This window comes from Callospermophilus lateralis, chromosome 17 (genome assembly GCF_048772815.1).
Source record: "Callospermophilus lateralis isolate mCalLat2 chromosome 17, mCalLat2.hap1, whole genome shotgun sequence".
Taxonomy (NCBI): domain Eukaryota; kingdom Metazoa; phylum Chordata; class Mammalia; order Rodentia; family Sciuridae; genus Callospermophilus; species Callospermophilus lateralis.
The window spans coordinates 38,676,097-38,690,955 of record NC_135321.1 but is presented as its reverse complement, the minus strand read 5'-3'; the positions used below and the strand labels follow the sequence as shown (position 1 = coordinate 38,690,955).

At 35.2% G+C, this 14,859-nt stretch overlaps 1 protein-coding gene across 5 annotated transcripts in view; it reads right to left on the bottom strand.

The window, feature by feature from the left end:
• Positions 1–2,822: 2,822 nt before the first annotated feature.
• Positions 2,823–14,859, bottom strand: part of Trappc8 (trafficking protein particle complex subunit 8) — a 90,114-nt gene continuing 78,077 nt past the window's right edge. For all 5 annotated transcript variants that reach the window (XM_076836910.2, XM_076836911.2, XM_076836912.2 and 2 more), the window contains 3 exons: positions 10,478–10,623; positions 4,424–4,513; positions 2,823–3,977 (listed from right to left, as the gene is read on the bottom strand). In XM_076836910.2, the coding sequence (XP_076693025.1) occupies positions 3,743–3,977; positions 4,424–4,513; positions 10,478–10,623 (471 nt within the window). In that variant the 3' untranslated portion in view covers positions 2,823–3,742. The remainder of the gene's footprint in view (positions 3,978–4,423; positions 4,514–10,477; positions 10,624–14,859) is intronic.

The window sequence follows — 14,859 nt, the reverse complement described above, 5'->3', positions numbered from 1 at the left end:
TGAGGAATGATACTGGCCATTATAGTTATATTTTGCAATATATAACAAAAAAACCTCATCATTTTATACAATTATAATACACCAATAAAAAAAAGTGGAGAGAGGGGGAAAAAAGAGTGCTCAGAGGCCATCTGTGATGGATCATCGTAGTACCAGTGAGGTAAGACCCTCATTCACCTTTGCTTCTCCTACTTACTCTTTTCCCCTTAGTTCTGGAAGATTCAGAAGTAGCCAGATGTATTGAGACAGGAAGGAGAAGCACAATAGAAAAAGGGAGAAGTTGGCCACCTTCCTCCCCAGTTGAAGCTTCTCAATAGAGATAAGAACTTTACAAAATTCAGAATGCTATTTAACTGCTTGAAAAGATTAACCATTAAAATTAAAGCTTTTCTTAAACTGACTGGAAGACACTGGCCAAAAGAGTTATGGTACTCAATATTTCATGAAAGGGCCTGGAGAATTTGGATGAGTATACTGGGGAGGGAAGACGCAAAATATTAGAAATTTTTTTTCCTGCTGTATGTATTCTGTGGAGACCTGTGTTACATTACATTAAGATATGAATTTTCTGTTTCACAAAGCAGATCAAGAGAGATAGAGTGAGGTGTAGGAATCAAACGATGAGACAGAGACTGTGAGAAAGTAGGTCAGGAAATAATGACTAATGATAAAGGTCACCCAAGGACTTTTGGAAAACCGGATGTCTGGTATTAGTTTCAGAAGTTTTGTGTGGTGCTTTGAGGCAGCAAACTTCCATCACCACAGATCTTAAAGATTTTGTTAAATACCGAGTGGATCACTGGTACGTAACAGTAAAACAAGGAATGGGAAATGCTTGGTCCAGGAGTCCAATAGGAATGATGTAAAATAACTACAAGATTCTCTGTGAGAATATTCCAATTACTTGTTATTAGGGGGAACTGACCCCCCAAAATGTCATTCAAAAACAAAAACTAGTCACATTTTTCTTGAATTACTAACTACAAAGTGTCACATACTGCTAATTTTGAAGGCAAATGGTAATTACAGCATGGATGCCAAATTGCATTCCAAGTGCCCTCTAGTGGACATAGTTGGTTTCAGGAATCACTTGTTAGGTTTCAGAGTAACCTTCCAAAATTCAGAAAGGAATGCTTTGTCACTATACTCTCTCCTCCCTTATTCTCACATTGTCCAAACCCCAAAAATACAACAGTAAGCTTTCTCTAGAGTGATTTTAGCTTATCCTCTTCCCTTTGCTCTTGTCTCTCTTTTCTGCACCATCTTTCTGGATTCCTGCCTTTCTGGCCTCCATTCTCTACAAAGGCTTGCAGTAGAAACTTGAGATAGCTTCTTGCAATTTAGCAATAAAATTTTCACTTATGGAAAATTTGAAGTTTGTAGTATTCTTTCTCTTGTTATGCTGAAAGGATGAATTATGTCTGGTTTCATTTGCACTTATTATTTGTATAATCATTTGGAGAATGAATAGAAAGATTTAGATTTGGACAGCTATCCTAGGGCCACCTGGAAGTGAATGCTGTTTTTTATTCTTTGTCTGAAAATGTTACACTCCCATTCTTTTTTATTTTTCACGCCCATTCTTGAAGGATAATCTCTCTGTGTAGAGCTGTGCCTTAGTAATTATTTCCTTTCAACCCTTTGAAGATTTTCCACTGTCTTTTGGCTTCCATCATTTTTGTTAAGTCATCTATCAATTTAATTATTGCTACTGTTAAAGGTAAGTTTTGGGGCTGGGGCTGGGGCTGTAGCCCAGTGGTAGGATACTTGCCAAATGTGAGTCAGGGGGTCATATCTATCTCCCCCTCAAAACAAACAAACCAGGCACAGTGGCAACACAAACCTGTCCCAACTACGTGGAAGGCTGAAGCAGGATTACAAACCTGAGGCCAGCCTATAATTTAGCAAGACCCTGTTGCAAAATAAAATTTAGAAATGTAGCTCAGTGGTAGAGTGTTTACCTTGCAAAATGTGCAAGGCCCTGGGTTCAATCTCCAGTTTGCGGGCAGGAGAGAAAAATGTAGTAGACTTTATCTTCTGGATTTAAGATTATTTCTATCTTTGTCTTTCATTTCCAGAAGTTTCACTTGGATGCATCTGAATATAGGTTTTTTTTAAATTTATGTTTTTTGGGATTTACTGAACATCTTGAACGTGCAAAATTTTGGACAATTATCAGAGATTCTCTCAACGCTGCTGCTATCCTATCCCTCTCCCTCCTTTCTTCCTAGATACTCAAACATTACAAGACATTTTTACTGAGTCTAGTATTCTCTTAACTTTTTCCCCATTTTCCATTTTTTTTCTCTCCTTACTTCAATTTATATTATTTCTCCTGATATATACAGTTCTTACCTTCAAAATATGTGAAATATATGACTGCGTCTCTAGGCCACTGCTTCCTGAATGATAAAAACTCCCAAAGCAAACAGTCCTAAATATGCTGGCCTCACCTCTCTGGCATTTCCTCCTCTGGATTTTGATCCACCAATGACTGATTATAATGGCAACACTTCAGGAAGAGGTTTTCTTTTGTTAACTTTTTACTTCTCCTCAGCAGGAAGACAAAACTATCTAGTCTGTCACAACCAGCATCAGAGTCAGCAAGGTAGTTATTTACAATAGGTTCAATAAACTTTGATCTTCCTTTCCACTAGAAAAAGTGGATTATTCAAATTTGTAAATAGGCATCAAACACAAAACATATAAAGACAACATTCATTTGTTCATATATAATAAGGCCATCAAGGACTTTAAGAAATTTAAGAACAAAGACCATATTTCACTTTCAGGAACAATGACGATAAAGCTTTCACAGGAAATTGTGCTGGTACCTGCTGTATATGGTTGGCATTTATTTTAAATAAAGAATATATTAGGTCTTCAGAAAACCAGATTTTAAGAAAGGCATCTAATAAATCTATACAGTGAATAGCATGTCTTTATTCTATTTACAGTACATTTGTTATAAATATAATACATTTTTTAAAAGCTTATTTTAATTAACTTGAGTAGATTTATATTTAAACAGATCAACTCAATTTTTAAAGTAATATAATAAAATGATTTTAATGACAAAAATCTCATATTGCGAAATAGTGCACTCTATACTGAGATGAATGAGGAAAAAAGTCAAACTCCTTTCAAAACTATTTTTCAAATCATCAGGAAAAAAAATGTTTTTTTCTTTACAAAGTTATATATAAGCCATAGGGACCACCAGATACTGAAATATGAAGACTCTATAACCAAAGTTCAAAACTGATTTTGGAGAGTTGTGTGAAGCAAGACAAGGAAAAACTGTACTTAAAACTCTACAGAACTTCACAGTAAAGCTGGAATTTATAGACTAATGGCTTAACAGGAGTATTGCCAATAAGGCCTTTCCTTCCTCAAAATCATCTCTTAATATTCATACCACTGACAAGTTGTAACAGCAGACTTAGACATTGTTTGTTTTTTAAGACGGGGCATAATAAGGTGCATGGATATGTTGAAATCTGTATTATGAGCATGTAAATTATTACCAGGTTTAAAGAAAAAAAAAAAAAAAGAAAGAAAGAAAGAATTTAAGTATTATCAGTCCAACGTGCTTTACATCATCAACAAGGTGACAGGTTGAAGTATTTTGCAGCAATCAGACACCAACCTCCAAAAAGTTAGGTATTTCAAATACTGCTGTAAAAACCATTCAGCAAAATTAAACTGATTCTTGTAGATTTCAGTATAAATTTGCAAGTTGTCAGATATTATTGATGATGATCAGGGCAGGCATGGAGTTCTGCTGACTGGTTTCAAACACTGTAACTTGGTCCGATAACTTGGCAAACACCCTAGGAGTTCCAAGGTTATAAACACCTGTATGAACAAAGCAAGCTTTCAGCTGCAAACTGTGAATTTCCTGGCTTTTAAGCTGAAGTTTATATTGTGTCTGTCCAAGCCATGTGAATGATCCATGGATTTCCAATGCTTCTGGACTAAAGGAGAAGGAAAATGGTAAGTTGCAGGGGTTTTTCTCCCCCCACAGTCCCATTATCATGATGTCTTTCATCTAATACTTTTATTTCTAGAAATTATTTCATGAAGACAACTATTTATTAATAATAACAACACATTACTATAATGCTTACCATGTTTTAACAGTTACTACTTTCTAAGCACAATACTTTGAGAAGATTATCTCATTTAATGCCCACAGAAGCAGCTAGTAAATGATGGAATTTGATTTGAAAATTAGCAGGGGAAAACTTTAATGCCTCTGAAACTCTTCCGTAATACCACACCACAAATTAGGGCATGATTGAGTAACTTTCTCTATCAATGTTAAGGCAATTATCTGAATAATTTTTTTAAAAAGTAAAATGCTCTAAAATTACATTAAATCTTAAGCTACAAAATAAACTTTCACTAAATAAATCTTTACCTTGTTGTTTTATGCCGGAGATCAACAATCACATCTACATCAGCCTTAGAGCAGTTAGAAAGTAAAAGGGTGACTGGTACTAAACAAAGGCTATAGAAGAAAAATAAACACAAAAAGTTAGCTGTGTATTTTTTCTTAAAAGCAGCTTTCTTAAAAATAACACGAATATCTAACAGGGCTGGGGATATAGCTCAGACAACAGAACTGGCCTAGACTTGGGTTCCATTCCCAGCACCACAAAACAAAACCAACACACACATTTGAATCTTAACAGAACACATGCACTTTAAAAATTTATTCAAGAGCTGGGTGCGGAGGCACACGCCTATAATCCCAGTGGTTCAGGAGGCTGAGACAGGAGGATCTCGAGTTCAAAGCCAGCCTCAGCAACAGTGAGGTGCTAAGCAACTCAGCGAGACACTGTCTCTAAATAAAATAAAAAATCAGGCTGAGGACGTGGCTTAGGAGTTGAGTGTTCCTCAGTTCAATTCCTGGTACCAAAAATATACATGTTCAAGTAAGGGAAAAATCAAGTTCCAAAATGATTTAAGATAATTTACTTTGCAAGTAATAATATATTAATACAATGCCTCAATACTAAGTATCAGTATCCCTAAACAAAAAACTACCCTAGGTTGTATTGGTGCTGTGCCCTAAGCTCCCCCACAAATTTCTCACATGGTGGGGAGTGTAACAAAAACTGATATGTAGGTTTCCAGTCTATAGCATCTCATTAAGTTAAACCTCAACTGCATAATGTAGACCAAAGCAAAAACCCAGGAATTTATGCTATTCTGTTCCCATTTGATCCTCAAATGTCAAATTCTTTATGCCTTATTTAAATGCTACTAGAAGAAATGTGAACAAATGTGAACAAATATCCAAATAGATATTTCCTGGTCTCTCCATTCCTTATTCTCTTCCTCCATTAACTACCTCTGTAAAGAGCACCCACGTTTATCCTAGCAAAATTTAGGCATCAGACTGACTCCTCCTACTGCCTCAATAGTCCCCCTTTCCAATCTTCTTCACAAATTCCTGTCAAGTCTGTCTCTCAGGCATTTCCAAGTTCAAGTTACCATGTGTCTTGACGTATGCAGGAGCCTTTTGTTTGCAGTTCTGGGAATCAAACCCAGCACCTTGCAAATGATAGAAAAGTGCTCTACCACAGCTACATCTCTACCCCTATTTATTTTATGTTGAGACAGGGTCTCACTACATTGCCCAGGTTGGTCTTAAACTTGTGATCTTCTTGCCTCAGCCTCCCAAGTAGCTGGGATTCCACGCTGATGCAATTCAGTCTTTCCAAATGAGTGTTTTTTACACTTGAGCATGCACAAATATCATCTGGTGGGGCACATTAAAAAGAGTTCCACTCTTAGAATTATCTGATTTGGTATGTCAAATTCCCAGATGCTACTGCTGCTGGTCTGGAACAACATTTTGAAAACCACTGCTTTATAAAGTAGTCTTTCTGAACTACTAAACTGACAAGTCACAAATACTGCCCAGAAACCAAACTGCTGACAATGATTCCATAAACTCTGCATTTAATTATTTGATTATAATTAAAGGCCTGGGCTTTAGAGTCCGTTTATTAGAGTTCAAATATTAGCTCAACAGCAACCCTGTATCTTACTTTGCTCAACTGTAAACTGGGAATAATAATAATAATGCCTAATTCTTCTGGGTTTTTTGTGGTAACTGGGTAAAATAAAACACATTAAGTACTGAGAATGACCAGTAAATACACTTTCTAAACCTTCATACACACCATCCAATATAAGTTTTGATTTTTGAAAAGCTTATGGCACCTAACCTAGCATAATTCATTTCTTTGTTATCTTATTTATTCTTTCTTATATTCTCATTTCTCTGCTGCTTCAACGTTCTACTGCCATGACCAAGCCTCCTACTGCCTCATTCCCTCCCACATTTCTACTTTTCTTTTCTGGAATACCAAAACCCTATATCCTCAATCTCTTCTATGTTTCTACATCTAACTTCATCTAAAAGTTGGCTAGGCATACAACTTTCTGGATAGCCCTTCCTTATAGTAATATGTCCTGCATTTCTTTTCTTTTGTGGTATAGAGATTGAGCCCAGGTTTGCTCTACCACTGAGCTACATCCCCAGCTCTTTTTATTTTGTATTTTGAGACAAGGTCTTGGCTAAGTATCCCAGGCTGACCTTTAACCTGCAGTTTGAATGGAAATCTGCCTCACTTTTCCAAATAGCTGGTCTTATGGGTATTTGATATTTGGTATGCCATCACACCTTGATATATGCTATATTTTCCCAACATCTTCCACATCTTGGGGTTACTGATATAGTTCTCAACACCAATCTTTGACGATTTTCTCCTCCTACCTCTCCTGTAAGGAAACCTTCATTCTTTTGTCATATGCTATGCCAGAGCTTTCATATTTTCTTCTGTCCTTATGCTGACAAACTCACAGCAGTGATAGTAACATAGTAGCAGGGATTCTTTGGGAGGAGAGAAAGGAATGGGCATTTTGAAATATTTTAGGTACAGATGAGGCATGTGTAGGGTGAAACATGCAAATTCACCTGTTCTAGCCATCAAGCAGATACATAGCACTAAGTAAGGACACTGCCGTAGTTCTCCCCTCTCACATTATCTGCTGGCTTCATTTTAAAAGCTTTGCCATGTGTTTGCTTTCTCCCTTTCAATCTCAAGTCTTCTTGTTAATTTGGATAACTTCACTGTCTAGATACATGACTCACATTCAACAACTTCTCAAATCCCTGACTTGCCATCTCCATAATCTGTAGTACTATTCAAAACTCAGCCACCCAATTTTCATGACCATATCACAAACTTTTTTTAATCACCCATAAAAGCTATCTCTGAAATAATTTTCAGTCACCCATTCTCTGACCACTATTTTTCCAGCTATTTCTCTTGCTCTCTCAATTACCCTCTCTAGTTTCACAAGGATGAGTAATCACTCAGGTCTCTATTTCAAAATTGTTCCTAATCTTCGTTACCGTGATAATTGTTCAGCAGTTATTTATTCCCTTTACCTTCCCTGTGGGATTGTGTATCATCCATGTTGACTATGGAGGTGAGACTATTCTCCCTGTGGAATTTTAATGTCTTCGATGCAATCAGAAGCATTAAATGTATACCTGTAATTTGATTCACTTTTTGTACCCTAGAAATATGCAATGACAAGAGGGTGGTTGCTGCTCCTCTGGATTAAGCCCCAAATGTATGTGGCACAGAGGCCTGAAACTTGGGTTCAATTCCCAGTAGCACTCAAAACAAAACAAAAAATACAGATGCCTGATTCCTACTCTCAGAGAATCTGATTTAATTACCATGAGTTTTGGGTCTAATATGCAGCCAAGGTTGGAAAAAACTGCCACATTTTGTATTTATTTTATCCTTGAGCTGGCCTGCACTTTTCTCACATACTTCTAAGACAGTTTTGATTCTGCGATGCTTCGTGTAACCACTCTTCTGGTTTGATCTATCCTGCTTTACATACTTCCCTACAATGCCTAGATCGTATGGTGTCTTCTAATTCCAATAGACTAGACGTTGTGGCAAATTCCTAAATATCCTAACCTCTAAGGTAAAGCCCACTAAGGTTGAGAAAAATCATCATGGAATCTAAGATTTTTAGAAAACACATGACGTAAGATAGGATTAATAAATAAGGATAAAGTAGAACAGGATCAAATGGAGTATCATGCCAGGTATGGTGGCACATACATTAATCCCAACAACGAGGGAAGATGAGACGGGAGGATCGCAAATTCAAGGCCAGCCTCAGCAACTTAGCAAGACCCTAAGCAACTTAGTGAGACTCTGTGGATGTAGCTTAATGATAAGAGTGCCCCTGGGTTCAATCCCTAGTACTAAAAACAACAATAACCCACCTCAAAAAAAAAAAAAATCAAGGAAACAAAACTGTGCATGGAGCTATGTGAAGCCAAGACAGGTTCAATAAGAATAAATATGAAAGCCCTCCCACCCCCTCAGCTTTGGCCATACATTAGAATCACCTAGAGCACTTTAAAAAATCCAGATGCCCAGCATCTAACCTGGGCCCATCAAACTGAAATCTCTGCAGTAGAACTGAAGCATTAAGCATCTGTATTTCTTAAATTTCCCTAGGTGAGCCCAGTGGTGCATCTATTTCAGACAAAGGCACACAAAATGAGTTTTGCATAGTAATACCTCAATAAAGATTGAAGATCAAAATTATTTTTAAATTAACTTAAATGGCTAATTTTAAAAATCTGATAAGAGTAAGTATGGATAAAGGTATGGAACAGAAGAAGCTCCCACTATATACTCCTAGTAGGACTTGCAAATTGGTAAAATCACTTTGGGAAAGTCCCTGGGCAAATCTGAAAACGGGGCGAGGGTGGGGGAATAAGCACATGAACCAGGACAGGTACACAAAAATATTCAGTGGCAGAAATCAAAGCACTTCAAATTTGAAAATAATCCAAAAGCCCATCAAAAGTAAGGTAAATAAATGAATTCTCCTACATTCAAACTTATAATCCCACAGTTTCGGCAGTGGTTGACTCTTACTGACATATTAAATTTAAAAAATGGATATAAAATAAATATATTCTGTGTAATACAGCTTATATAACAAAGTTCAAAAAACATGCAAAAAAGGGTGGGGGTTGAACCATTTAAGTTAACTTATAAATATTTTTTATCTTAAACATTTGTCAAGGTCTTAATTTTGTCCAGAACTCCCGTGTGTCCTCAGGCAGCTTGTCAATCCTCTCAATAGGTATAACTTCACCTTTTCCAAATTCTCTACCTTTGACTCTCTTATCTCAGATTACTCTGAGTAGTTCACCTTGCTCCTATAAACACTCCCTAAGATGTAAGTGCTCTATAATGCATACTTGTTAAAATTTCTTCCTGCTTTCTTCTTTCCATTTCAACATAAATTTAGTCCAAAGCTAATCCTGTCATCTTTCAATGTGTATATTTTTCTAGGTATTAAGAATTCCAATACTCTCCTTGTATCACATCATTTTTTCCAAGACTATAAACATATGCATATCTTATCTAGTACACAGATGTTAGCAGATATTCCCTGATCCCATTCAAGGACATCCTTGAGCACATGAAAGAGTGGTCAATACAGTAAATTCAATTCCTTACCACCCATTCTCTCCTCAACCTACGATTACCATGTTTCTACCCCACTAAATACTGACAATCTTCTCAAAAGTCATAAATGACAACTTTATTGTCAGGCCCAGTGAACAAACAGTTTGGTCCATATATTATTTGATATTTCCAGACTATTTTTAACTGTTCACTACTTCTCTATCTTGAACAGTTGCCACTTGACCTTTGAAATTCCACTTTCTTCTAGTTGGTCCTTTCTTTCTTTAATTGCTCCATTTCAGACAGTCTTCTTTGTGGGCTCCTTTTTCCTAAGCTCATCTCCCAGGTATCATTGTTCATTTTCTTTTTGTCTTATCCCATCCCCAGCTTTATCCCCTGTGACTCCACCAAAACTCATAACTTTAATTATCACATACAGGCTTAGTCTAATAAGCCTCTATCTTATCTTTGCAAATTGGAAGACTTTTGAAGTGTCACCATATTTAAGACATTTTATTTTAGAACTTCATATATTCAGTCTATTTACCAAAATTACAAATACATCTTGCCCAATGAAATTTAGCACTTAATAAATCTTCAGAAGACACCATCTAAATTTGAATTGTTAAAGGAGTTCATACTAGAGTCATGTTGTGACTGAAACAATTTAAGAATGTTATTTCTTCTCCTTGTTCCTAGAAAGGAAACTTCTAGCAACTCAGAAATGGCCAGGCAATGTCCATGCACAACTGCATCATATAGTAATTGTGGTAAAGGGTAAATTACTAAAAAGTAATTTCTATGGACTTGATATTATTCTAAATTTCTTAGGTATTTGGCTTAATGCCATTGCCTGAATAAATAAGAAAATAATAATACACAAAGTGTGTAACTCTGTGTGCATTTATTATAGGAACATTCTAATAAAATGAACCTCAAACCTTTTTTGATGAAATGGATGATTAAATGATTCTGGGTAGTGAAGACTCGTTTTAATGAGATTAGAAAGCTGGTCTACTGATGGTCTTGAGGAAACTGCAGTGTTTTCCGGCCTGAAAAATTTTAACAGTTCCATTTCTGGTAATTCCTAGGAAAAGACAAGAAAAGATTTATGACAATAAAAACACTGCTTTGTTAAAAAGATGGGGGGGGGGCGGGTGGAGTACAGTGTAAACAAACAAAAGAAGTTAAAACCAGTAAAGAGAATATAAAGGTTAAATAGTTTGGGCTGGGGATGTTGCTCAAGTGATATCGATCTCTCCTGGCATGCGTGTGGCCCGGTTCGATCCTCAGCACCACATACAAACAAAAAGATGTTGTGTCCGCCGAGAACTGAAAAATAAATATTAAAAAAATTCTCTCTCTCACTAATTAAAAAAAAAAAAAAAAGATAAAACAGTTTTCTGCTATTAACTAACAGTTGTTATCATCTGCACTGTAATTCAGAATAAAGTAATCAGGATCTGAAATTATAAATTCACTTATTCATTTAGTGCTGGAGTTAGGGTTCAATTCCAGCAATTTCACAAATTAGCTCTGTGATCCTGAATAAGTTACTTAATATTTTAAGACTTAATTTCTTCATATAAAAAAGTGGGTTCAAAGAGTGTTAGATTTTTATCAAAGTTTGATTTTTATCAAAGTGATTCTCATTCAGTAAAATTGCTTAGAACTTTGGGTGTAAACATTCAATTGCATAGCACCTTTTTTAATAGTTGAAAATCTGGGGCTGGGATCGTGGCTCAGTGGTAGAGTGCTTGCCGAGCATGTATGAGGCACTGGGTTCAATTCTCAGCACCACATATAAATAAGTAAAGGTCCATCAACAACTAATAAAATATTTTTTAAAAAAATAGTTGAAAATCTAAGGTTGACTTAAAATTCAATTTGAAAGAATATTGCTATAGATTATAGTGCTTTAGCTATATTGGTTGAAGGTTAACAGCATGTAAACAGTCAATACAACCAGCATTAGACATATTATAAATATTTTTTAAATATTAATTATTATTATTATTATCTAAATGAAAATAGAAGTATCCTATATTATTTCCTTTTTAATTATTTTCATTGTATTTATCCTCCCCACACACAAGAATTTTGATTTTTAATTTCCTGCTAGCCTAGTATGATTCTGACCTATACCCAAAGACTGGCAAACTACAGCCAATGTTCCAAATCCAGTTTGCTTCCAGTTTTTGTAAAGAAAGGTTTATCAAAATAGAGCCACATCCATTTATTCACAAGTCTTTACAGCTGCTTTTGGATTCCACTTACAGAGACTGCCTATCCAGCAAAGACCTGAATATCTATTTTCTGGCCTTTTTCAGAAAAAGTTTGCTGATCTCTAAATCTATGTGGTTATAAAAAGCCAGCATTCAATTTGTTAAAAAATGAACATTGCAGTACTGATTCTAATAATGAGGTCCAGAGTCAACCCACTAACTACTGAAACTAAAAAATCACCATTGTGTGTGTTATAAAAATTTATAATAAAAATAAATTATATGAATAAATATGCCATTCACACACACACATATATATAGTGCATATATATATATATTTTTCCCCCCAATAACATGCTGATGCTATTGGTGCAGGGCCCTGGGTTTGATCCTCAGCACCACACAAAAATAAATAAACGAAATAGAGGTATTGTGTCCAACTACAACTAAAAAATAAATATTTTTTAAAATTTTAAATTAATAAATAAAAAAATCAAAGAGTATATATCCTAGTAAGTGTTAACAGATAAGTATAAAACCATATGGGCCAACAATTTAATGTCTAGAAATTTATTCCATTAAAAAATGTAAAAAGCAAAACACTTGAAACTCGTGTGATACACAAATATATGGAAATTGACTAAAAAAATACCATCTAATGATCAAATAAAATCTTATGAAAATCAAAAGGAGAACAGTAAAGGAAAGGGACTAGGGGAAAGGAGGGAGGGGAGAAAATACTGGGGAGTGTCATATTGGCCAAATTACATTGTTATATTGTGTTCATGTACAAATATTTAACAATGACTTCCCAACATGATGTGTAAGTAAGTATAATGCACCAATTAAAAAAAAATGGAAAAAATAAGATAAAACAAACAGGAGAAGGGAATGGGATTGTGGCTCAATGGTAGAACACTTGCCTCGCATGTGTGAGACACTGAGTTCAATTCTCAGCAAGGCATATAAATAAATGAATAAAATAAAGATCTCTCAACAACTTAGAAAATTTAAAAATAAATAAATAAACAGGAGGAAAATTCTTCAGAAAGATTAAAGGTTGCACAAGATCTTAAGTAACACAGTTCTATTTGACCCCTAAAGCCCATGCATTTAATAATTGTGTTATCTTCTTTCTTCTAACCATATGATTTAAAATTTAAATTTTGTGTATCTTTTGTTGCTTAAACAAGAGGATCCAGATTATGAGGACATCCCCCTACACCTCACAGGATTGTGAAGAGAAGTACTGATTTGAATCAACGCTTGATAAATGCCAAACACACAATAAATGATATATATTATTTACCTATGTGATTGCATTATTCCCTGGTACCAAATAAGAGAATTTCCTGTAGCTAAATATAATATTTTTTAAAAAGCACTTGTATAAAATACACTATTTCAGACTTTAAACAAATTTAAATTTACAATGAAAGACTCAAAATACAGGAGTGATGCACTAACTATGTTAACATATGCCTACTTTGGATGGGTTAGTTGCCTACCTTTCAGGAGACTTGAAAACTGACATTAACCTTGGTGATTTCACCTTTTTCCAGAGTCTGTCATTCAGGCTTACAGACTCAAGTCCTTTATATTATCATCTTCTTGGAAGTTGCACTACAGAGAGATGCTAAATCACTATAACTGAGTTCACATAGATGGAATATATTCCAGTCATCCAAAAAATGGAAACTTCTAAATTATACTAAATAAGGGTAGAAGACCTAAGTGATAGTATAAACTTAGCATGCATTAGGCCCTGAGAGTTCAATCCACAGCACTGAATAAATAAATTATACTGAGTAAATTCTATATGTCATTTGCCAAGAGAAAAACATATGAACAACAGCCAATAAAGGATACCTATAGCCAGAAGCTCATTTCCTGAGAAAATATTTAAAAATGTTTCTCTCTTCTGGCTTAAAAGCAACAAGTATCTTCACAATCAATGCTACACAATTTGTATAATAATTTCCCAGTAAGGGTTTGATTCTATTTTATGAACACCACAAGAGGGAAAATGTATAAAGTACTGTTAATCATTGTTTTATAAGTGAGTAATAAGCTAAGCTTCATCAAGTTAAGCAATTTTCAGTAGGTCATCAATATTAGTCTTTAATCACAATGTGATGAAACTGCCTTGTTGGAGATTAGCAAGATGGTAGAATAAAGAAGGTCATGTTGCTGGCTGCTCCATGGAATGAGACAAAGAAAACTGAAAGGCAGCTTCTCAGCAAGTAAGGTACTGGATACTTTCGGGAACACTAATAAGTCCACAGTGTAGAAAATCTACTGCCTTAGATCCATACTGTCAGATAGGAAGACACACAATCAACATGAAAAAGCAAGGGAACAAATCACCCCAAGCAAACCAAGATATTCCAATAATAGAATCCATCAGCACCACAGTGGAAGAAATGTCAGAGAAAGAGTTTAGAATGTACACAATTAAACTGATCTGCAGAGTAAAGGATGATAAAAGAGAGCAAACACAAGTAGCAAAAGATCATTTCAATAAATAGAGATTCTGAAAACAAACAGAAATCCTTATAAAAGAAAAAATAAGCCAAATTAAAAATTCAATAGAAAGCAGAACTAACAGATTAGACCATTTGGAAGACAGAACCTTATGCAATGAAGACAAAATATGTAATCTTGAAAATAAAATGGCTCCCAGAGAGAAGATGCTAAGAAACCATGAACAAAATTTCCCAGAATTATGGGAATAACATGAAAAGATCAAATTAAAGATTTATCAGGATAGATGAAGGCACAGAGATACAAACCAAAGGTATGCACAATCTTTTCACTGAAATGTCACATAATTTCCCAAATCTAAAGAATTAATGGGAAAATCAAATATAAGAGGCTTACAGGATCCCAAATGTGCAAAATTACAACAGACCCACATCAAGGCACATCATGATGAAAATGCCTAGCATAAGATAGAATAGAATAAGGATAGAATTTTAGAGGCTGAGAGAGAAAAATACCAGATTACGAATACAAGGAAACCATTAAGGATCTGAGCTGATTTCTCATCCCAGACCCTCAAAGTTAGGAGGTCCTAGAATAACATATACCAAGCTCTG